The sequence below is a fragment of the Belonocnema kinseyi genome, chromosome 8 (genome assembly GCF_010883055.1).
Source record: "Belonocnema kinseyi isolate 2016_QV_RU_SX_M_011 chromosome 8, B_treatae_v1, whole genome shotgun sequence".
Lineage (NCBI taxonomy): Eukaryota > Metazoa > Arthropoda > Insecta > Hymenoptera > Cynipidae > Belonocnema > Belonocnema kinseyi.
Window position 1 is genome coordinate 15589691 of NC_046664.1, and position 23590 is coordinate 15613280.

General features: G+C 21.1%; 1 protein-coding gene across 2 annotated transcripts in view; it reads right to left on the reverse strand.

Annotated features, from left to right (window-relative positions):
* Positions 1–23590, reverse strand: part of LOC117179149 (ornithine decarboxylase 1-like) — a 58341-nt gene that overhangs the window by 805 nt on the left and 33946 nt on the right. For both annotated transcript variants that reach the window (XM_033370838.1, XM_033370837.1), the window contains exons 5-8: positions 19657–19996; positions 12039–12253; positions 8284–8492; positions 23–316 (exon numbers count right to left, since the gene is read on the reverse strand). In XM_033370838.1, the coding sequence (XP_033226729.1) occupies positions 100–316; positions 8284–8492; positions 12039–12253; positions 19657–19996 (981 nt within the window). In that variant the 3' untranslated portion in view covers positions 23–99. The remainder of the gene's footprint in view (positions 1–22; positions 317–8283; positions 8493–12038; positions 12254–19656; positions 19997–23590) is intronic.

Genomic DNA, 23590 nt, shown 5'->3' on the forward strand with positions numbered 1-23590 from the left:
AATGGGGTAGGAGAGGGGTCTGGAGTGGGGTGGGGTGGGGTGGGGTGGGAAAACAGAGTCGCTCGTCAAATTGAAAAATCGGCCAAATTCCGTCTGCTGCTATTTGAGAGGATCAACCTCAACATAATCGTAGATAAAAGTTGGCGAATTATTGGCCGCATCCATCATCATCTCCTTGGCGGAAATGTCCACATCGGGATTTCTCCAAGCGTCCACATCGGTTCCACCAATGTCAAGTCCAAGTCGCAAATTTGCGGGAGTGTTGCCAATCACAAAGTGGTCCTCGGTCAGCGGAACTGCGTCCTTCAGATAAAGCCTGAATAGAAAAAAAAAAAAACAAAAAAAAAAAAACAAAAAAAAACAATTCAACATTTGTATTAGTGTGTTTCAAAAATATTTTTAAATTAAAATAATTTACAAATTTTCAATCGAGCCTTTACACTTTTTAACGTAAAAATTCTGGACAATTGAAAATTGTTTAAAAAAAGATTGTAAAATTTATTAATCTTAATGTACAATTCAATTTTTAAAATCATTATTTATTAATCATTAATTAATTTATATTCATAGCTTCTAATTTTTAATTTTTCAAGTCTTTAAAACTGCATTTTAAACCCAAAAGTTGAAGTTTTAAGACATTTTTCTTTTTTTTTTTTAATTTTTAAGATAGCAGTTTAACTTTAAAACCTAATTCTTAAATTTTCAACCCAAAAGATGAATTTTTTAACAAAAACATTATTTTACTACCCAAAAAGGACGAATTTCAATAAAATTCAAGATCTCTAAACCAAAAAGTTCAATTTTCAACGGAAAAAGACCAATTTTTAAACGAAGATTAATTAAATACAGAAAAAGACGAGTTTTTTAAATAAAATTTAAGAATTTTCTCAGCCGAAAATTCTATTTTTAATCAAATTCAAGAATTCTCAACGAAAAAGTTAAACTTTTAAAGCATTTTTATTGCTTTTATTTAAAAAAAAAAGCAGTTTTACTTTAAACCCTAAATCATAAATCTTTCACCGAAACGATTAACTTATAAACAAGAAGATGAATTTTTAAACAACATGATGAATTTTCAAACAAAAAGATTAATTTACTACAAAAAAAGACGAATTTCAATAAAATTCAAGAATCCTCAACAAAAAGTTGAATTTTCAACTAAAAAGGATGAATTTTCAAACAAAAATATTAATTTACTACCAAAAAAGTCAATTTTTAACCGAATTCAAGAATTCTCAACCAAAAAGTTGAAATTTAAAGACATTTTTTTTTAATTTTTAAGAAAGCAGTTTATATTTTAAAATTTAGTTCTTAAATTATTAACCCAAAACATGAATTTTTAAACAAAAAGATTTATTTACTGCAAAAAAATGCGAATTCAAATAAAATTCCAGAATTCTCAAACAAAAATTTGAATTTCCAAATGAAAAAGATGAATTTTTAAACAATAAGATGAATTTTTTAACAAAAAGATTAATTCACTTCAAAAAAGACGACGTTCAATCAAATTCACGAATGATCAACCAAAAAGTTGAATTTTCAAACTAAAAAAGATGAATAAAAAAAAATGGGTTTACTGCAAAAATTCAATTTTTAACCAAATTCTAAAATTCTTAACCAAAAAGTTTATTTTTTGAGACATTTACTACCAAAAAAGACGAATTTCAATAAAATTCAAGATTTCTAATCCAAAAAGTTAAACTTTCAACTGAAAAAGAATCATTTTTGAAAGATAAGATAAATTTTTAAACAAAAAAAAATTGATTTACTACAAAATAGAAGAATTTCAATCAAATTCAAGAATTCTCAACCAAAAAGTTGAATTTTCAACTAAAAAAGATGAATTTTTAAAGAAAAAAATTAATTTACTGCTAAAAGTCGATTTTTAACCAAATTCAAGAATTCTCAACCAAAAAGTTGAAATTTAAAGACTTTTTTTTAATTTTTAAGAAAGAAGTTTAACTTTAAAACATAGTACTTAAATTGTTAACCAAAAAGATTAATTAAAACAAATATATTAATTTATTACCAGAAAAGGCGAATTTTCAATAAAATTCAAGAATTATCAACCAAAAAGTTGAATTTTCAACTGAAAAAGATTAATTTTTAAACAAAAGATTAATTTACTACAAAAGAAAAGACAAATTTAAATTAAATTCAAGAATTCTCAACTAAGAAGTTGAATTTACTACTAAAAAGGATAAATTTTTAAACAAAAAGATTAATGTACTACAAAAAGTCGACTTTTAACCAAATTCAAGAATTCTGAACCAAAAAGTTTAAATTTATAGACATTTTTTTTTTAATTTTTGAAAAAACAGTTTAACTTTAAGACCTAGTTCTTAAATTTTTAACCAAAAGGATGCATTTTTAAATAAGATGAATTTAAAAAAAGGGGGTTATTTACTACCAAAAAGAATGAATTTCAATAAAATTCAAGATTTCTTAACCAAAAAGTACAACTTTTAACTGAAGAAGATGAATTTTTAAACAAAAAAATTATTTTAATATAAAAAAAGACGAGTTTATATAACATTTAAGAATTCTCAACCAAAAAGTCGATTTTTAACCAAATTGAAGAATTCTCAACCAAAAAGTTGAAATTCTAAAACATTTTTATTTCTTTTATTTTGAAGAAAGTAGTTTTACTTTAAAACCTAAATCATAAATCTTTAACCGAAAAGATTAATTTATAAACAAAATAGAAATTTTTAAATAAAAGATTAATTTACTGCCAAAAAAAGACGAATTTTAATAAAATTCTCAACCAAAAAGATGAATTTTCAACTAAAAAAGACGAGTTTTCAACTAAAAAGGATGAATTTTTGAGCAAAAATATTAATATACTACCGAAAAAGACGAATTTTCAATCAAATTCAAGAATCCTTAACCAAGAAAAGTTGAATTTTAAACTAAAAAGGATGAATTTTTAAACAAAAATATTAATTTACTACTAAAAAAAGTTCATTTTTAACCGAATTCCAGAATTCTCATTCAAAAAGTTGAATTTTTAACACTTTTTTTTTTATTTTTAAGAAAGCACTTTAACTTTCAAACCTATTACTTACATTTTCAACTACAAAAAGATTAATTTAATATCAAGAAATTCGAATTTTCAATAAAGTTGAAGAATTCTATACCAAAAAGTTGAACTTTTTAACAAAAAGATTAATTTACTACCAAAAAAGACGAATTTTTAACAAAATCGAAGAATTGGCAAACAAAAAGTTGAAGTTTAAACTAAAAATTATTTTTTAAACACAAAGATGAATTTACTACAAAAAATAGACGAATTTTCAATAACAATCAAGAATTCTCAACCAAAAAATTGAATTTTTAAGAAGAAAAAGAAATTTTCTACTAAAAAAAACGAACTTTTAAAAAAATTCAGGAATAAACCAAAAAGTTGAATTTTCAACTAAGAAAAATGAATTTTTTAACAAAAAGATTAATTTAGTACCAAAAATAGACGAATTTTCAATAAAATTGAATTCTCAACCAAGAAGTTGAACTTTTATGGGAAAAAAGAAATTTTCAAGGAAAGAAAATCTTTTTTAAAATTAAAAAAAAAATCAGTGTCACTTTAAAAAACCCAGTTGCTACATTTGTAACTAAAAAGATTAATTTTTAAACCAAAAAAAAAAAATTATTTTTTAAGAAAATTTAAAAATCAACCAAGAAGTTGAATTTTCAACTAAAAAAGATGAATCTTTAAACAAAAAAATCCTATTACTACCAAAAAAGATTTCGACTAAACTGAGAAGATTTTACAAAGATTACAATAATTTCACAAATATTAACAACTATTAGAAATATTTCAAACTAAAATTATGAATCTTCAACAAAAAAAAGAATAACTTTTTACAAAATGATTCAATTTTAAAATAACTAGTTGAACTTTAAAAAAAAATTCTTAACGACAAATTTAATCATTTATATTTCAACTAAAAAAAGTTTAAATTTAAATTAAAAAAAAAAAAAAACAGTTGAATTTTCAACAAAATAATTACATTTTCAACCCTAATTTAGCCAACTTTGATGAATTCCGAAAAAAATGGTAGACTTTTCAACGAAAAATAATGAAATTTTAAGCTGTTATTAAATAAATTAAATGCAAAAAATCTTTTCAATCCTAAAAATAAAATTTTTTTAGTTCTGTCAAGTGATAATTTATAAAAGAGATGTTGTAAATTATTTATAAATTTTAAAAATAATTCCTTTTACTATATATGGATAGACGTTAAAACCAACAAGAACAAAGTTTGATAATTCCCTCAATTTTTTTCTTCTTTAAAAAATGGATTTATCAATTTTTTGGCTTACTGGTCAATTTAATTCGCATTTAAGTGATAAAAAAACGAAATTTTTTTTGAAAACTTTGAGGAAAAATACGAATTCTTTTTAAAAAAGTTGAAAAGAAAAAATTCAAATGGACATTTTTAAATCAGGTGTTAATTAAAAGCACTCAACTACAAGATAAAATCAGGAATTTAGATCAATTTAATTACGTTACTTAAGAAGTTGATACTGCTGGCTTATCTTGAAATCTTTAATCAGGGTACCGTTTCAATTAAAGAAAAAAATATCATGAAAGAAAAAAGTGTCATGAAATTAAAAAATTCAAACTCTTGAGCTAAATTTTTTAAATTCAAACTAATAAAAACTGAATGAAAATTAGAGAACGCTCGATAATTTACAGGTATAAATGGAAAACTTTTAATAATTTTCAATTTTCTAAATTAAACAATGAATTTTTGTTTTGAAATATTATTAAATACTGTCTAAAAATTATTATTCCAAAATCGAAAATAATTTTTAATTTCCCTAGAAATATTAAGAAACATTTTATTATGTAAAAAAAAAACCTTTCAAAATCCTTTAAATACTTAAACATTTCTAATTAAAAATCAACATTTTTACAATTATTTAAATTATTTCTCAAACTTTTTCCAAACGTCTACATATGTTTTTAAAATTATTGGATTTACCCTTTGAAAATCCGGCAAAATTAAAAAAAAAATAGTCATGAAATCTTTTAAATTATTTTTCAAGACAATTCAGTTTCAAATTGTTTGGTTTTAAATATTTGATTTATAAATGTTCCTTTAAATAAAGAGGCAAATATTGCCTAATATTAAATATCAATTATTTTTCTTAATTCAATATTTTTATTGTATGGGTTAGAAGTTAAATATTTTAGACTGAAAACATATCTGAATTGAATTTGAAATTTAATTAAAGCAATTTTAAGTTGTTTTAAATTAAAAAATAGTTTATAGTTTATGAAGTTTCAACAAATAAAATTGTTGTTACATTTTTACAAGAAAATTAAATTTCAACCAAATATAATTACGAATTTTCCACAATATATAGTTAAAGTTTCAAACAAAAGTTATAAATTAACCAATAAAATGAATCTTTCACTTAAAAAATTAATTTTTAACAAAGCAGTTTAACTTTCAATCAACTAGTTGAATTTTCAACGAAAATAACTGAATTCTCAACGAATAATTTAATAATTGATATAAAAATCAACAAAATATTTTAATTTTAATAAAAAATAGCTAACCGCAAGAAAAACAGACGAATTTTGAAGAAAATACATGGATTTTGAACTAGACAAAAATCAATTTTTAATAAAAAAATATAAATTTTCAACAAAAAATTATATAGTTGTATTTTTAGTGAAAAAGAAAATTAATTTTCAACAAAAAACATCCTGAATTTTTAACAAAATAATTAAATTTTCAACTAAAATGAATTTTCACCCACAAAAAATTATAAATCTTAAAAAAACTTTTAAACAAACTAATTCAACTTTTAATAAAGTAGTAATAATTAATAGTAAAACCAAGAATATTTTTTATTTAAATTAAAAATAGTTCTATGCAAACAAAATAGACGAATTTTGAACAAAATGTATGAATTTCGAACTGGAAAATACCAATTTTCAATCAAAAATGGAATTTTTCAATTTTTAGAGAAAAAAATTAATTTTCAATCAAAAAGATCACAAATTTTTATCAAAATAGTTAAATTTCAACAAAATAGATAAATTTTTTACTAAAATGAATTTCCAACCACAAAAAATTATGAATCATTAAAAAAAATTGTAAACAAATTAATTCAACTTTCAATAAAGTATTAATAATTAATATTTCAACCAAGAAAATTTTAAATTAAAATTTAAAAAAGTTGTACGCAGCCAAAACAAACTAATTTGGAAGAAACTACATGCATTTTGAACTGGAAAAGACCAATTTTCAATAAAAAATATAAATTTTCAACCAAAAATCGAATAGTTAAATTTTTAGTGAAAAACATAATTAAATCTCAATCAAAAAGATATTAAAATCAAGAAATATTTTAATTTGAATAAAAAATAGTTAAACGCAACAAAAACACACGAATTTTGAACAAAATACATTAATTTTGAACTAGAAAAAAAATCAATTTTTAACAAAAAATTATATAGTTGTATTTTTAGTAAAAAAAAAAATTTTCAACAAAAAAAATCATGAATTTTTAATAAAATAATTAAATTTTCAACTAAAATGAATTTTCACCCACAAAAAATTATGAATCATTAAAAAAAAATCTAAACAAACTATTTCAACTTTCAATAAAGTCGTAATAATTGATATTTCAACCAAGAGAGATTTTAGTTTAAATACATTAAGTACATTTAAAAAAAAAATTTTAATTAAAAACTTACACTTAAAACCATAATAAAAAAATTTTAAGCTTAACTAATTCAAATATAAAATTTAAAATTAATTTAAAATTATTTTTGAAATTTTTTAAGAAGTTCTAAATGTTTTTTAAAATTAAAATGAATGTTTCCGGCAATTTTTAGAAAATCCTGCTTATTATTTTTAGAAAAAAATTGAGTTTTTTCCAGTCTTGGAAAGTTTGAAAATTACCAAAAAAGAATCTTAAAGATTTTTAAGAAATCTTTTTAAAGTTCGAATTTATTCTTATAATTTTAAACAAATCCTGGAACTTGAAAAAAAATTGAAAATATTTTTTTAGTGTAAAAAATTAATTTTCGAAAAATATGCAAAAAGTTGTTACACAATTCCCAAAAATTGTCGTAAAAGAATCTGGAATATTTTGAGGCAATTTTTTTTTTTTTATTTTGCAGGATTTTAAAACATTTTTGGGAAAAATTTGAAATGCTTTAAAGAATCTATACCAGTTTTGAAAAAATTCCAATAATAATTTAAAATTTGAAAAGATATGCAAATTTAAAACAAAATATAGATTTTTTAAGATTTTGAAACAAATCTTTAAAGCTTGTTAAGGATTCGGAAAGATTTTCTGAAAATAACAAACAATTTTTTTAAGGTTCGTAGAAAAATTGAAAATGATTTTTCATTTTGCAAAATTACTTTTAAGAAAATATTTAAAAAGATCTAAAAAGATTAAAAAGTTCTCAAAAAAGATTCTGGAAGATTTTGAGGCCATTTTTTTGTTCCCTTTGCAGGATTTTTGTTTATGAAAAATTCAAATTCTTATTTCAAAATATTTTTAAGATCTACATTTAGCTCAAAAGTTCTATTAAATATTTTATAACTTGATTCGAATTTTTCTTTAAAAAACCAGCAAAATAAAAAAAAAATTCCTTAAAATCTTCCAGATTTTTTATTGACGATGTTGGAATTTTTTTAAAAATGTTCTCTTAAAATTAATTTTTTTTTTTAATAAGCCATTTTCAATAAGTGTTCAATTGTTATTCATGCCTCAAAATTGAATAATTTCACTTACAAAATTACACCATTTTTCAAATAAAACAATAAAAATTATCACGTTAAAAGTTTAAAATCTTCTCGAAATTTTAACAATTCACAGCTTTCTGTGTCAAAAAATTAAATTTCAAATTGTTTATTTAAAAATATTTATTATATATTTATTTAAAAATATATAAAAAAAGTTACTTTTCAGTTGAAAATAGTTTATAAAGTTTCAATCGCACCTTCACATTTTTTTTTAATGACCAAGACTTTCGAATTAAAACAATAAAACTGAAATAAACTGAAAAATAAACTGTTTTTTATCAGAATTTTCCACTTAAAAATAAAAATCTAAAATCGATAATTCTTCAGGTAAAAGATTTTCGAATTATGCGTTGTAAACTGAATGATACCACTAGTGAAAAAATTATTATTTTAAAAACTGTTAAAATTGAACTTGGACCGATTATTCTTCGGGAATTTTGTAACATTTCCGGCCTAATTTTTCAGCAAATTTTGAAAATTTACTTATTGTTATTAATTTACATACCAGATGTGTTCATCGGCGACGATATGAACTTTGGGTACAGGAAATCCATTGAAATTGGAAGCAACTGGAAGAGTGTAAGCGCCCATGTTTTCAAAGAGGATCCACTCCCCAAGTTCCATTTCGTGGAGGAGAACATTTTCCACAACCTGGTCCAAACCGTCGCAGGTCGGTCCCCAAATGCTTGAAGGTATCATTTTGCCACAACCGCTCTGTAAACAGAAATTTAACAATTTTTTTCTTTAAAAATTCGATAGCCAAGATTCGAAATCGAAAACATTTTCAAAATTCGCCGATTTTTCTTTCAACAATTTTTCATTTCCAATCATTAACATTCAAATACCAGCATTTTAATCCATTTAATTTTTATTTTAATGTAATTTAATTTTTATTTATTTCGTTGGAAATTTGCGAATTTTCTTTTAAACAAAACGACATTTTTCGAAGACAATCGACTTCTTTTTTTTTAGTAGAAAATAATTTTTTTCTTTTAAAGGTAATCTTATTTTTAATTCTTCTTTTTGATTGAAAATTAATTTTTTTCATTCAAGATTCATCATCCTAATTCAAAATTCATTTGTTTGGTTGAAAAGTGAGCTATTTTATTTTAAAATGGTTTTTTTTTTTTTTTTCATTGGATGAAAAGGAATTTTTTTTACCGAAAAAATTAACTATTTTATTAAAAATGTGTTCCTTTTTTGGTTTTTTAATTCAGCAGAATGAATAAAAAAAATGCAGGAAAAATTTTAATAATTTTTTCGTAAGATTATAAAATAAAAACAAATAAAACATCGTGTCAATTTAAGAAATATTTAGTAGCATTGAAGAGATTCAAAATTAATTTTAAACTTTTTAATTTTTTAATTTAAAGAAATATTTTCAAAAATTAAAGAAGCTTTAAATAGATTAGAAATATTTGAAAGCTGCGAAACATCATTGAGAATTTATCAAATATTTCTTGATTCCTTCTCAACTTCTTTAAAGTCTTAAAAATCTTTTAAAAAGACTCGAATATTTCATAATATTTTGTAAAATCCTATAAAATAAAAAAATTTCTTTAAATATTCTAAATACTTCTCTGACACGTCTGAAATATGAAAAAATCTTTTCTTTTTTTTTAATCTTTCTCAAGAATCTTACGAAAATTATATTTATATAAATTTTAGAAAACTCAGAATTTAATTTTAACATGGATTTATTATAAAACTTCGAAAAATAATTTTTTATTAATTTGAGTGTTGCCAAAGATAAGGAATATTCGCTAATCGTCTTTCTTTAAGAGTGACTATGAAAAATGTTAAAATATTTTTTTAAATTGTAGATTTCAGGATTTTATTTTTTGTCAATTAAAAATCTTGTAGCTAGCTTTTTAAGAATTTTAAAAGCCTACAACAGAATAAAAACATTTTCTTAATATTCCTAGGAAAATTAAAAATGATTTTTCATTTTGAAGAGTAATTATAACAGAATAGTTAAAAAGATTTTTAAAAAGTTTGCAGGATTTTCTAAAAATTGTGGGAAAGATTTTATATTTGGCCGTAATGTATTCGCATTTAATTAACAGTAAAATATTGCCAAATATGAAATAATTATTATTTTTCTTAATTAAAAAATTTCAAATTAAATTGGTTAGAAAGATAACAATTTAAACTGAAACAATATTTTTAATTGAATAAAAGCCATTAATAAATTTAGTTTTTTTAGTTTAGTTTTTAATATTGAAAGTACAGATACATTTTAAATATTATTTATTGATTTATTTTTATTTACAGCTGATAAAATAATACTGTTTTTTTTTTAATTTATATATCGAAATTCAACAATTTGGCTTACAAATAAATTTTTTTTTAATGTAACAATTAAAATTGTAATTTCTAAATATTAATTAATTTATTTTTTAAATTTTTAATTGACAAATTTCAAATTGAATAGTTTAAAATGGAATATTTTAGGCTGAAATAATATTTGAAAAATAAAAGCCTTTGATTATGAATATATTATTCTGAAGTTAGTTCAAAATTGAAAATATTGAATAAAATTTCAATCGTGGTTTTAGATTCGTTTAATTAATAAGACTTTCTTTCTTAAAGTACAATTTAATTTTTTAAATCATGAATTTATCAAAAATCTTCAATTTTAAATGCTTATAATTTTTACTTGTTTCAGTCTTTAAAAAAAAATAATTAAAAATATAAAATGGAATATTTTGTGCCTGAAAGATTTTTGAATTACGTACGAATTACGTACGACGACAGATTTTTTATTCTAAAAAATATTGTAAATTTCTCGGTCAAAAAATAAATTACACTAAACATTTCTTAAATTAAAATTTTAATTTTTTTATTTTAAATATTTTAAATAGTTTTAAATTTTAAATTCTCTTAAAATTAATTTTTTTAATTAAAAAAAATTTCTAAATAGACAATTAAAATTGAAGTTTTAGTTTTTTCAGAAAAATGTATTCAAATTATGAAAAAAAATTTTTAATTATATCACATTAAGCAATTTTAAACTAAAAACATTAACAATTAAACGGTTAATTTTTTTATAAACTAAATACTTCTTAAATTAAAAATTAAATTATTTTAATTCTAAATAGTTTTAAAATCCTTAAAATGATTCGAAATACTTCTAAACATCTTTTAAAACGATTAGCATTTTTCCTAAAAATTAAAAAAAAAAAATCAGACAAAATTTAAAAAAAAAATCCCTTAAAATCTTCCACATTTATTTTACATAATTTTGTAAATCTTTCAAATTTCTTTTTTTTAATATTCTCTTGAAATCAATTTTTCAAAACAAAAAATTATTTTCGACCTTTCAAAATCTGCAAAAATCTACGTTTTGTTTTAAATTATTTCAAGATTTAAATTAATTCCGAATGTTTTCAAAACTTCCAAATATCTTTTAAACTTAAATCTTTTTTACAACAAATTAATTTTAAGAGAATATTTGAAAAGTTTTTACACAATTTTCAAAATTGTCAAAAAAGAATCTTGAATATTTTGAGACAATTATTTTAATTTTGCAGGATTTTTAACAAGTTTTAGAGAAAAATTAATTAAAATTTTTTATGATTTTGAAATAAAATGGTAAAGCTTGGTAAGAATTTGTTCAAGGTTTCATGAGAACCAGAACATTTTTTTAAGGGTCGTAGAAACACAGAAAATATTTTTTGTATTGTGAAAAATTAATTTTTATTCAAAATTAAATTTTAGTCAAAAGAAAATTTACTAGTTTTGTGAAAAAATTTCAAAATTTTATTAAAGATTTTACAAATATTAAAACAAAATATAGATTTTGAAATAAGTGTTTGGAAAGGTATTATGAGAATCAGAACATTTTTTTAAGATCCTTAGAAAAATTGAAAATATTCTGAAAGATTTTAAGGCAATTTTTTTTTTTCTTTTGCAGAGTTTCGTTTTATAAAAAAATTCAAATCACTGCAAAAAATATTTCAAAGTTATAAAAAAAAAAAGATAAAATAATACAAAATTTAAACAGATATAATAAAAATTCCAAATTTTCTCTTACTCTTATTTCAAGATAATAAAAAATCGACATTTTGCTGAAAAGTTTTCTAACTGAGTAATATAAAGCTCCTTTTTAAAATGAAAAATTATTCTTTCTATATTTTTTATTACAATTTAAAAAAAAAATTCCTGGTTAAAGAGAAATTTTAATTTATTCTGATTAATTTTTTTTTTTTTTTAATTTTAAATATATATTATTAAAAAAAAAAGAAAAAAATGTCTCACCTTCAGTGGCATCGGCGTAACAATTTGGTGGTCATAGAGCAAGCAATTGAAGGATCCATAAACACCATCATTGATGTAATACATGTTGTGAGTGGTGGCATTCGGGGCAGTTTTGTCTCCTCGAACTGAACGCTTGCTGTGAATACTAGTTGCGAGCGTGAATGCAGAGGCCACGAAAAACCGTCCAGGTTCAGCGATAATTTGCACATCGCCATCTAAAAGGTAGAAATTATGCCAACTTAAAAATAAATCCTCGAGGAAACTTTATAACACAATGAAAAAATCCAAATCAATTTGAATCAGAGACAAAATGGCGAATTTTCTATACAAAACAGTTGAATTATCAAATGAAATTTTTTTTTTAAATTTTGACAAAGAAGTTCATTTTATACTAAAAAAAAAGAATTTCCAACAAAATACAAGAAATCACAACCCAAAGGTTGCATTTTCAACTAAACTAGCTTAATTTTTTTTTTTTAATTTTGAACTAAATAGTTTAATTTTAACAAAAAAGTTGAATTTTTACTTAAAAAAAAAAAAACATTTTCGACCAAAAAAGGAATAGGTAAATGTTCAATTACCAAAGTAATTTTTTAATAACACAAAAAACAAAAACAGTTCAATTTCCAACAAACAATATGAATTTTTAACATAAAGATTAATTTCTACAAACAAAAAATTTGGATAAACATTTTTTTTAAAACAAAATTCAAGAATTGTCAGCCAAAAAAAAAACAAGAATTTTTAACTAAAAATTATGAATCTTTAAACAAAAAGTTTAATTTACTGTCAAAAAATACGAATTTTCAATAAAATTAGGCAATTCTCAAACCAAAAGTTGAACTTTTCAAAAAGAAAGACATTTTTTTTAATTTTTAAAAAAGCAGTTTAACTTTAAAGAATAATTTTTAAATTTTAAACCAAAAAGATGAATTTTTAAACAAAAGCATTAATTTTTAAAAATTGCGTAACTAGCTCAACAAAATTTCAATAAAATAAAAAAATTCTCAACCAAGAAGATGAATTTAAAAATAAAACTTTAAACAACGTTCAAGAATTCTTAAACAATATGTTGAATTGTTTACTAAAAAATATGAATTTTTAAACAAAAAGAATAATTACATACCAAAAGAAAAAAACAAACTGAAAAAAATTCAGAATGTTTCAACCAAAAAGTTGTAGTTTACAACATAAAATTAATTTACCACCAAAAAAGAAAAATTGTCAATAAAAATCAAGGATTCTCAACCAAAAAGATAAATATTTAAACAAAAGGATTAATTTCCTATCGAAAAAAAAACTAATTTTTTACAAAATTCAAGAATGCTCAACCACAAAGATTAATTTTTAAACAAAGAGATTAATTTTCTACCGAAAAAAAATGTTTAATATTAAAAAATTCTCATCCTTTTTATTCAAAAAGATTTATTTTTTATAAAAAAAAGACGAATTTTTAACAAAATTCCAGAATTCTCAACCAATAAAAACGAATTTTTAACTAAAAAGGATGAATTTTTAAACAAAAAATTTAATTTACTACAAAAAAATAAGAACTTTGAATAAAATTAGACAATTCTTAATCAAAAAGTTGAACTTTTAAGAAAGAAATTTTATTTTTTATTTTTAAAAAAGCAGTTTAACTTTAAAACCTAGTGGTTAATATTTTGAACAAAAAGATGACTTTTTAAACAAAAAAAAAAGTATTTTCAAATAAAAAGATTAAATACTACCAAAAAGAAGAATTTTCAATAAAATTCAAGAATTGTCAACCAAATATATGAATTTAAAAAAAAATTAAACAACATTGAAGAATTCTCAAACAAAATTTTGAATTTTTCACTTAAAAATATAAATTTTTAAACAAAAAGATTGATTTACTACAAAAAAAAACGAATTTTTAACCAAATTCAAGAGTTCTCAATCAAGAAAAACGAATTTTCAACTAAAAAGGTTAAATATTTAAACAAAAAGTTTAATTTACTACCAAAAAAATACGAATTTTCAATAAGTTTAGGCAGTTCTGAACCAAAAAGTTGAAATTTTAAGAAAGAAAGCAATTTTATTTATTTTTAAAAAAGCAGTTTAACTTTAAAACCTAGTTATTAAATTTTTAAACAAAAAGATTCATTTTTAAACAAAAGCAATATTTTAAAAAATATTAATTTACTACCTAAAAAGAATTTTCAATAAAATTCAAGAATTCTCAACCAAAAAGATGATTTTTAAACAAAAATATTAATTTTCTATCGAAAAAAACATACTTTAAACAACGTTTAACAATTTTCAAACCAAATGTTGAATTTTTCACTAAAAAATATAAATTTTTAAACAAAGAGAATAATTTATTTAAAAAAAAAAACAATGTTGAACAAAATTCAAGATTTCTCAACAAAAAAGTTGAAATTTCAAACAAAAAGATAAATTTTTAAACAAAAAGATGAATTTACCACCAAAAAAGAATTTTCAATCAAATTCAAGAATGCTCCACCAAAAAGATTAATTTTTAAACCAAAAGATTAATTTACTGCCAAAAAAAACACGAATTTTTAAAAAAATTCCAGAATTCTCAGCCAAGAAAAATGAATTGTTAACTAAAAAGGATGAATGTTTAAACAAAAAGTTTAATTTACTACAAAAAATAAGAATTTTCAATAAAATTAGGCAATTCTCAAACCAAAAGTTGAACTTTTAAGAAAGAAATTTTATTTTTTATTTTAAAAAAATCAGTTTACCTTTCAAATCTAGATGTTAATTTTTTAACCAAAAAAATAAATTTTTAAACAAAAATATTAAATATTACCAAAGAATAAGAATTTTCACTAAAATTCAAGAATTGTCAACGTTGAAGAATTCTCAATAAAATGTTGAATTTTTTTACTTAAAAATATAAATTTAAAAAAAATGAATAATTTACTACGAAAAAGAACAAAGTTACAAAAAATTCAGGATTTCTCAACAAAAAAGTTGAAATTTCAAATAAAAAGGTGAATTTTTAAACAAAAAGATTAATTTTCTACCGAAAAAAAAGAAATTATTAACAAAATTCAAGAATTCTCAACAAAAAAGATGAATTTTCAAACAAAAAGATTAATTGTATAAAAAAAAAAACATGCTATAAACAACGTTCAACAATTCTCAAACCAAATCTTGAATTTTTCACTAAAAATATGAATTTTTAAACAAAGAGAGTAATTTACTAAAAAAAAAAAAAAACAATGTTGGAAAAAATTCAGGATTTTTTAACAAGAAAGTTTAAATTTCAAAGAAAAAGATGAATTTTTAAACAAAAAGATTAATTTACAACCAAAAAAGAAGAATTTTCAATAAAATTCAAGAATGATCAACCAAAAAGATAAAATTTTAAACAAAGAGATTAATTGTCTATAGAAAAAAAAACGAATTAATAAGAAAATTTCAGAATTCTCAAACGAAAAGTTGAACTTTCAACTAAAAAAGATGAATTTTTAAATAAAAAGATTAATTTACTACAAAAAAAAAACGAATTTTTAACAAAATTTAAGAATTCTCAATCAAGAAAAAAAAATGTTTTAACGAAAAAGGATGAATCTTTATACAAAATGTTTAATTTACTACCAAAAAATACGAATTTTCAATCAAATTAGGCAATTTTCAACGAAAAAGTTGAACTTTTAAAAAAGAAAGAAATTTTTTTTCTTAATTTTTAAAAAAGCAGTGTAACTTTAAAACCTTATTTTTATATTTTTAACCAAAAAGATGATTTTTTAAAACAAAAGCTTTAATTTGTAAAAAAATTAATTTACTATCTAAAAAGAATTTTTAATAAATTTCAAGAATTCTCAACGAAAAAGATGAATTTTTAAATAAAAAGATTAATTTATTATCGAAAAGAACAAATTTTAAACAGCGTTAAAAATTTCTCAAACAAAATGTTGAATTTTTAATCGAAAAGATTAAATTACTACAAAAAAACAACGAATTTTTAACAAAATTTCAGAATTTTCCACCAAGAAAAACAAACTTTTAACTAAAAGCGTTGAATCTTTAAACAACAAGTTTAATTTACTAGCAAAAAAATACGAATTTTCAACAAAAATTGGGCAATTCTCAATCAAAAAGTTTAACTTTTAAGAAAAAAAGACATTTTATTTATTTTTAATAAAGCAGTTCAACTTTAAAACATAGTTGTTAATTTTTTTACCAAAAAGATGATTTTTTAAACAAAAAGATTAATTTTCTATTGAAAAAAAAATGTAAACAACGTTCGAAAATTCTCAAAGAAAATGTTGAATTTTTCACTACAAAATATGAATTTTTAAACGAAAAGAATAACCTACTACCAAAAAAAAACATTTTAAAAAATCAGGATTAATTTACCACCACCTAAAAAGAAAAATTTTCAATAAAATTCAACAATGCTTAAACAAAAAGAGGAATTTTTAAACGAAGAGATTAATTTTCTACCGAAAAAAAAAAACGAATTTTCAACAAAATTCAACAATTCTCAAATGGAAAGTTGAATTTTCAACTAAAAAAATATGTATTTTTAAACTAAAAGTTTAATTTACTCCCTAAAAATAAACTCCAAAAAATTCAAGAATTTTTAATCAAAATGATGAATTTCTAAACAAAAAGATGAATTTTTAAACAAAAATATTGCAAATATTGAAAAATTTTCAAGCAAAAAATATATTTCTCTGTCAATTCCCGGCTTTTTTTCGGTACGCTTTTTGAAACCATTGAATTTGAAATCTTTCTGAAATTTTTATGAAATATTTGAAACATTTATAAAATCTTTTGTTTATTTATTTCTATATTTTTTCATTAAAATGTTTGAAATCTTTTTAAATTTTGGAAAAATCTTTTAAATCCATGAAATCTTTGTAAAATCTTTTGAAATCTAGACAAATTTGAAATCATTCAAATTTTTCAAATATTTTGAAATCTTTGAAATGAGGTGTAGTGTGTCCTTTTTGTAATCTTTGAATTTAAAATTTTTATAAAATTTTTGTAATCTTTATAAAACTTTTGTTTATTTTTTATATATTTTTCTAATCATTAAAACCTTTGAAATCTTTTATCTTTATTTGAAATCATTAAAATATTCGAAATCTTTTTAAATTTTGGTAAAATCTTTTAAATCCTTGAAATCTTTGTGAAATATTTTGCAATCTAAACAAATTTGAAATCGTTATTTTTGATTTTTAATGTTTTGAAATCTTTTTGATATCTTTTTTATTCATTTGAAATCATTAAAATCTATGAAATCTTTTATATTCATCTGAAATCATTAAAATATGGGAGATATTTTGTAATCTTTTTAAATTTTGGTAAAACCTTTGAAATATTTGTGAAATCTTTTGTGTTCGTTTGACATCATTGGCATTTTTTGAATTCTCAAATTTATTTAAAACTTTGTAAATTGTTTAAAATCTTTGAAAGTATTTATCTTTTATTAATTTATTTAATCTTTGTGAAATTAGCAAAATCTAAAAAAAAAGTGCCCTGAAATCTCTTTACTCATTTTGCAATAAACAAAAGATAAATTATAGTTTGATAAATAAATAACTTTTTAATAGCAAAATTCGTAAAGAAATTTTGTTCACATTTTTTAATCTTTTTAAATCTTGAAAATCCTTGGCAAATCTTGAAATTTCTTTGAAATCTTTGAAATAATTGTGAAATGTTTCCAACATCTTTTGTATTTATTTGAAATCACTGGAATATTTTCAATCTTTTTGTAACATTTTTATATTTTCTTAAAAAAATGTGAATTCGTTTAAAATCCTGGAAATATTTTGTATTTTGGCGTAATGTACACTTTTCAAAATCTTTGAAATTCTTAAAATTTCTTGAAATCTTTACAGATTTTTTGAAATATTTGTAAAATTGTTCTAAAAAATTTTCTATTTGTTTGAAATCATTAAAATTTTTGAAATATTTTAAAATATTCTAACCATTTTGTAATTATCTAAAATGTTTTTAAATATTTGAAATTATTGTATTTTTTTTTAAATCTCCCCAAGATTTTAATAAAATTTTTGAAATAATTCTGAAATTTTGAAAGCTTTGCAAATCTTTTCTATTCATTTGAAATAATTTCAATATTTGCAATATATTTAAATTTTTGTAAAATCTTTGTGAAATATTTAAAAATCTAAATCAATTTGAAATCGTTTAAATTCAAAAAAAATTGAAATCTTTGAAATGTTTTGTACTTTGCCTTTTTTGTAATCTTTCAATTTAAAATCTTTATGAAATTTTTGAAATCTTTATAAAATCTTTTGTATTCATTTGAAATCATTAAAATATGTGAAATATTTTGAACTTTTGAAAAAAACCTTTGAAATATTTGTGAAATCTTTTGTGTTCGTTTGACATCATTGCCATTTTTTGATATCTTAAATTTATTTAAACCTTTTGAAATTGTTTAAAATTTTTCAAATCTTTAAAATTCCTGAAATCTTCTGAAATCCGTATGAATTTTTGAAATATATTTTTTATTCGTAAACTTTGTGAAATATTTCTTAATCTTCTAAAATCTATTGAAATTAAAATCTTTGACATCTGGAAATAATTAGTAAAGCCTACAAAAAAAGATATTCAAGAAATCAAGTTTTTCGAGCTCTCCTTGAAATATTTTTAAATCTTTTAAAATTTTTCTAAAAATTTTGAAATCCTTGAAATCTTTGCAAAATTTTTTGAAATCTTTATAAATTCTACAAAATAATTGTGAAATTTTTTTAAAAAAATTTTGTATTCTTTTGCAATCACTGGAATATTCTCAATCTTTGTAAAATCTTGTCAATAAATTTTTAAATGTTTAAAATCTTTGAAATTTGTTGAAACCTTTAAAATCTTTTAAATTCTATATGAATTCTTTATTTGTAAAATCTTTCTGAAATCTTTTTTATTTGATTGAAATCACAAAATTAAAAAAAAAATGAAATATTTTTAAATGAATTATTGGAAATATTTGTGAAATCTTTTGTATTCTTTTGAAATCACGGAAATATTTGTTAATCTCTGTAAGTGTTCTAGAAAAATTTATAATGGTTTAAAATCTTAGAAACTCGGTGTACACGTCTTTTTCAAATATTTGAAGTCCTTGAAGAAACCTTTATGCAATCTTCGAAATATTTAAGAAATTTTTGTGCAATTTTTTTAAATCTAATGTACACGCCTTTTTTTTTTAATCTTTAAAATCCTTGAAATATTTTGTAGCTAATAATTTTTATAATTTGTAAGTTAAATATCACAACAACAAAAAATCTATACTCATATTTTAACATTCTATATTAGCGGAAAAGAAATTTAAAAAAACATATAGAATTATTCGCAATATTAAAATATATTTATACTCTACAAAAAGTGATTTGAATTCTCTTGATTTATACTCTAATGAACAAAAGATAAATTATACCTCGATAAATAACTCAACTTTTTAGTTGAAAATTTTCTTCTAAACGAAATGATTCTTTCCTAATAGATTTAAAAAAAAATTTAATACTCTTCGCATTTTAATAAAATTCAACTCTTTTAGAAAAGCAAAACAAGATTAAAATTCAAGTTTCTCGTGAAAAATTCAACAAGATTTAAACATTTTAAAGGCAATTTGTAATTAATTCGAAAAACTTACTGTTAAAGTATTCGTCCAGGGCGTGATTAACAACTTCGGCAATTTTGTCGATGCTCGTGTCCTTGTTTCCCGGATAGCCACCGCCAATGTCAAGCAAATAGGGCTTGTAGCCGATTTCCTGAGCCAAATCAAAAAGTTCCCTTGCGTGGCGAATTGCGCGCAAAAATACGGGCGGATCCTGACATCCGGAGCCCACATGGAAGCTCACTCCCACAACGTCGAGGTCCAACATTCGCGAGAGATTGAGAAGATTCGGGGCTTCGGTTGTTGGATCGCAGCCGAATTTAATGCCCAGTGGACACTGGGAAACCTCGGCGTCGCAACGAATGCGAATCACGACCTAAAATTTATATTTAATTTTTAAAAACTCGAGTCCCGAATCGAAAAATAGCACACACACAAAAAAAAAAAACCTTTATTTTCAAAAAATTCTCAAATTTTTTCCCGGCTAATTTTCCATTTTCTCGAAAGATTAATATTTAAAGACGAAAATTTTCATCTTCCAACTTCTGCCTGGCAGAATATTTTATAAATATAATAGAAAATTGTTTTTATTGCGAATTACATTCATACCAATTCATGTGAATTGGAAGGGACGAGTGAAAAATCCCGAAAAATCAAATTCCCGAGACTGTAAAATTCCTGAATTAGAAAATTCTCGATTAATCAAATTCGCGAATAATAAAATTGCCGAAAAATAAAAATACCAATATGGAAAATTCCCAAATAATAAAATACACGAATAATAAAATTGCAGAAAAATAAAAATACCGAATTGAAAAATTCCCGAATAATAAAATTTCAGAATTATAAAATATCTGAATTGTAAAATTCCCGAATTTTAACAATCAGAATTTTTTATAAATATATTTTATTGATTACAAATACAACAATAAGACATTAGTTTCAAAAATTATTTTTAACATTTAAAATTTCGAAGCTTATTTCTTGAATTTGAAATAGCAATAATTTTTGTATCGCCTTCCTTATTTTTGAAAACGTACGCTTGAAACAAAATTCTCGTTAAATTTTCTACGTACCTTGTAACGTTTTTCAAACAGACTCGAAATATATATATTAATTTAAAATTTTATTTTCGCGAACGCTTTTTGTATTTTTTCAAATACTGTGAACATTAAGAAAACATGTGTTACCTAGAAATATTTTATTTTAAATTATTGCTATTTTTTAATCAAAAAATAAGCTTCGAAATTTTAAATGTTAAAAATAATTTTTGAAACTAATATCTTATTGTTGTATTCGTAATCAATAAAATATATTTATAAAAAATTCTAATTATTAAAATTCGGGAATTTTACAATTCAGATATTTTATAATTCTGAAATTTTATTATTCGGGAATTTTCCAATTCGGTATTTTTATTTTTCGGTAATTTTATTATTCGTGTATTTTATTATTTGGGAATTTTCCACATCGGTAGTTTTATTTTTCGGCAATTTTATTATTCGCGAATTTGATTATTCGGGAATTTTTTTAATTCGGGAATTTTACTGTGTCGGGAATTTTATTTTTCGGGATTTTTCAGTCGTCCCAATTGGAATAAATGATAAAATATGGGGAAAACAATTAATTGAATTTAGTAAGTTTGAAATAAGTTTAGGTAAATTGAGAGAATTTAGTAAGCAAGAACTAAAAAGAACTTTTTAAAATCTTTTTAATTAAGAGTCAATTTTATCAAATTTAAGTCAATTTGAAAAAATCAAGAGAATTCAGAAGAATTCGAGTCATAAAGCTTCAACAAAAAGATTTCATTTCAAATAATTATAAAAAAAAATAGTAAAAATCTAAAGTATAATTGAAGTCATTTTAAAGGAATTTAGAGAGTTTAGACAAATTCAAGACAATTAGAAAATATCGAGAAAATTCCGAAGAATTTAAAATAATTTGTTTTATAAGACTTTAAAACAATTTAATTGAAATTAAAAAAAAAATCAAATTAATTAGAAAAAACATTAAAATAAAAAAAATTATCAATTGAACAAAAATTTTTAAATAAAGTTCATAAAAATTAAGAATTTATTTTTAAAAATTCAATTGAAATAAAATCAAATAAACTAAAAAATATTTTTAAAAATGCATTGGATTCAATGTGTTTCAAATGAGTTAAGAAAAATGCAAAGCAATTCCAAAATAATATAATGAATTGGCAAGAAATTAAAGGTGAATTAAAAAGGCTTCAAGATGAACAAAAAAAAACAACTAAATATAATCAAATGAATTAAGAAGAATTGAAAGAATTTAAGAGAATTCCGAAAAATTCAAAAGAATTTGATTCATAATACTTCCAAGGAATTTAATTTGAATTCAGGAGAATTCTTATTAAGTAGAAAAATAATTTTAAAAACCAAAAAATTACATTGATCACAGTATAATTGAAGGAATTTTAAAGGAATTTGAAGAAATTTGGAAGCATTCGGTAAAATTCATAAAAATTTAAGGTTCTTTTTTAAAAATTCAAGTGAAATAAAATAATTTTAAAAATATGAAAAAATTAATTGAATTCGATAAGTTTCAATTAAGTTACGAAATATTCAAAGAAATCCAAAAACTTTAAAAATCCATTAAATTAAGTAGAATCAGGATAATTTATAAAAATTTTTTTTAAAATCGAGATAATTCAGAATAATTTGATTCATAAGCCTTCAAAACAATTTAATTTCAAATAATTAGAAAAAATAGTGAAAATCCAAAAAATTACATGGATTACAGTACAATTGAAGTCATTTTAAAGGAATTAAAAAATTCAAATTAATTAGAAAAAAAAACCATTAAAAAGTCCAAAAATATGAATTAATTACAGTATAATTTTAGTAAGTTTTAATGAATTTAAAGTAAATGAAAGTATTCCATAAAATTAATAAAAATTAAGGGTTAATTTTCAAAAATTCAAGTAAAATAAAATCAAATAAACTAAAAAAAATATGAAAAAATGCATTACAGTCGGTATGTTTCAAATGAGTTCAGAAAAATTCAAAGGAACTCAAAATAATTTAAAGAATTTGGCAAAAAAATAATTCAAAGTAATTTTTTTCAAAATAAATAAAAAAAACGCAAACAAATAAAATAAAAGAAATAGAATCCATGGAATTAAGTAGAATTGAAAGAATTGAAACAATTTAGAAGAATTCAAGAGAATTCCAAAAAATTAAAAAAAAATTTATTCATTAGACTTCAAAATAATTTAACTTGAATTCAGGAGAAATCTTATCAAGTAGAAAAAATATTTAAAATCTAAAAATTACATTGATTGCAGTGTAATTAAAGAAATTTGTAAATAATTGAAAGGGAATAAGAAACAATCGATAAAATTCATAAAAATTCAAGTTTCGTTTTTAAAAATTCAAGTGAAATAAAATAAGTTTAAAAATATGAAAAATTAATTAAAAATAGCTTTTTTAAATCTTTTGGATTGAGAATAAACTTAATAGAATTAATGTCAATTTCAAAAAACAAGAGAATTCAGAAGAATTAAAAAAAATTCGATTCATAAAGCTTCAACAAAACAATTTAATTTCAAATAATTATAAAAAATAGTAAAAATCCAAAAAAAAATCACATTGATTACAGTATAATTGAAATCATTTTAAAGGAATTTAAAGGAAATAAGAAGCATTTGATGAAATTCATAATCCAATGAGGTAAAATTTAGAGAATTTAGAAGAATTCAAGAGAATTAAAAAATATTGAGAGAATTCCGAAGAATTTCATATAATTCGACTCATAAGACTTAAAAACAATTTAATTGAAATTTAAAAATTCAAATTAATTAGAAAAAAATAACATTAAAAAGTCCAAAAATTGCATTAATTACAGTATGAAAGCGTAAAGTAGTGGGAATTGTGGATGCTGAGTTTTTCTGATATTGTGGTGAAATTTGAGGTGAGTGGATTGTGGAAGTGTGTGGAAGGGTGTG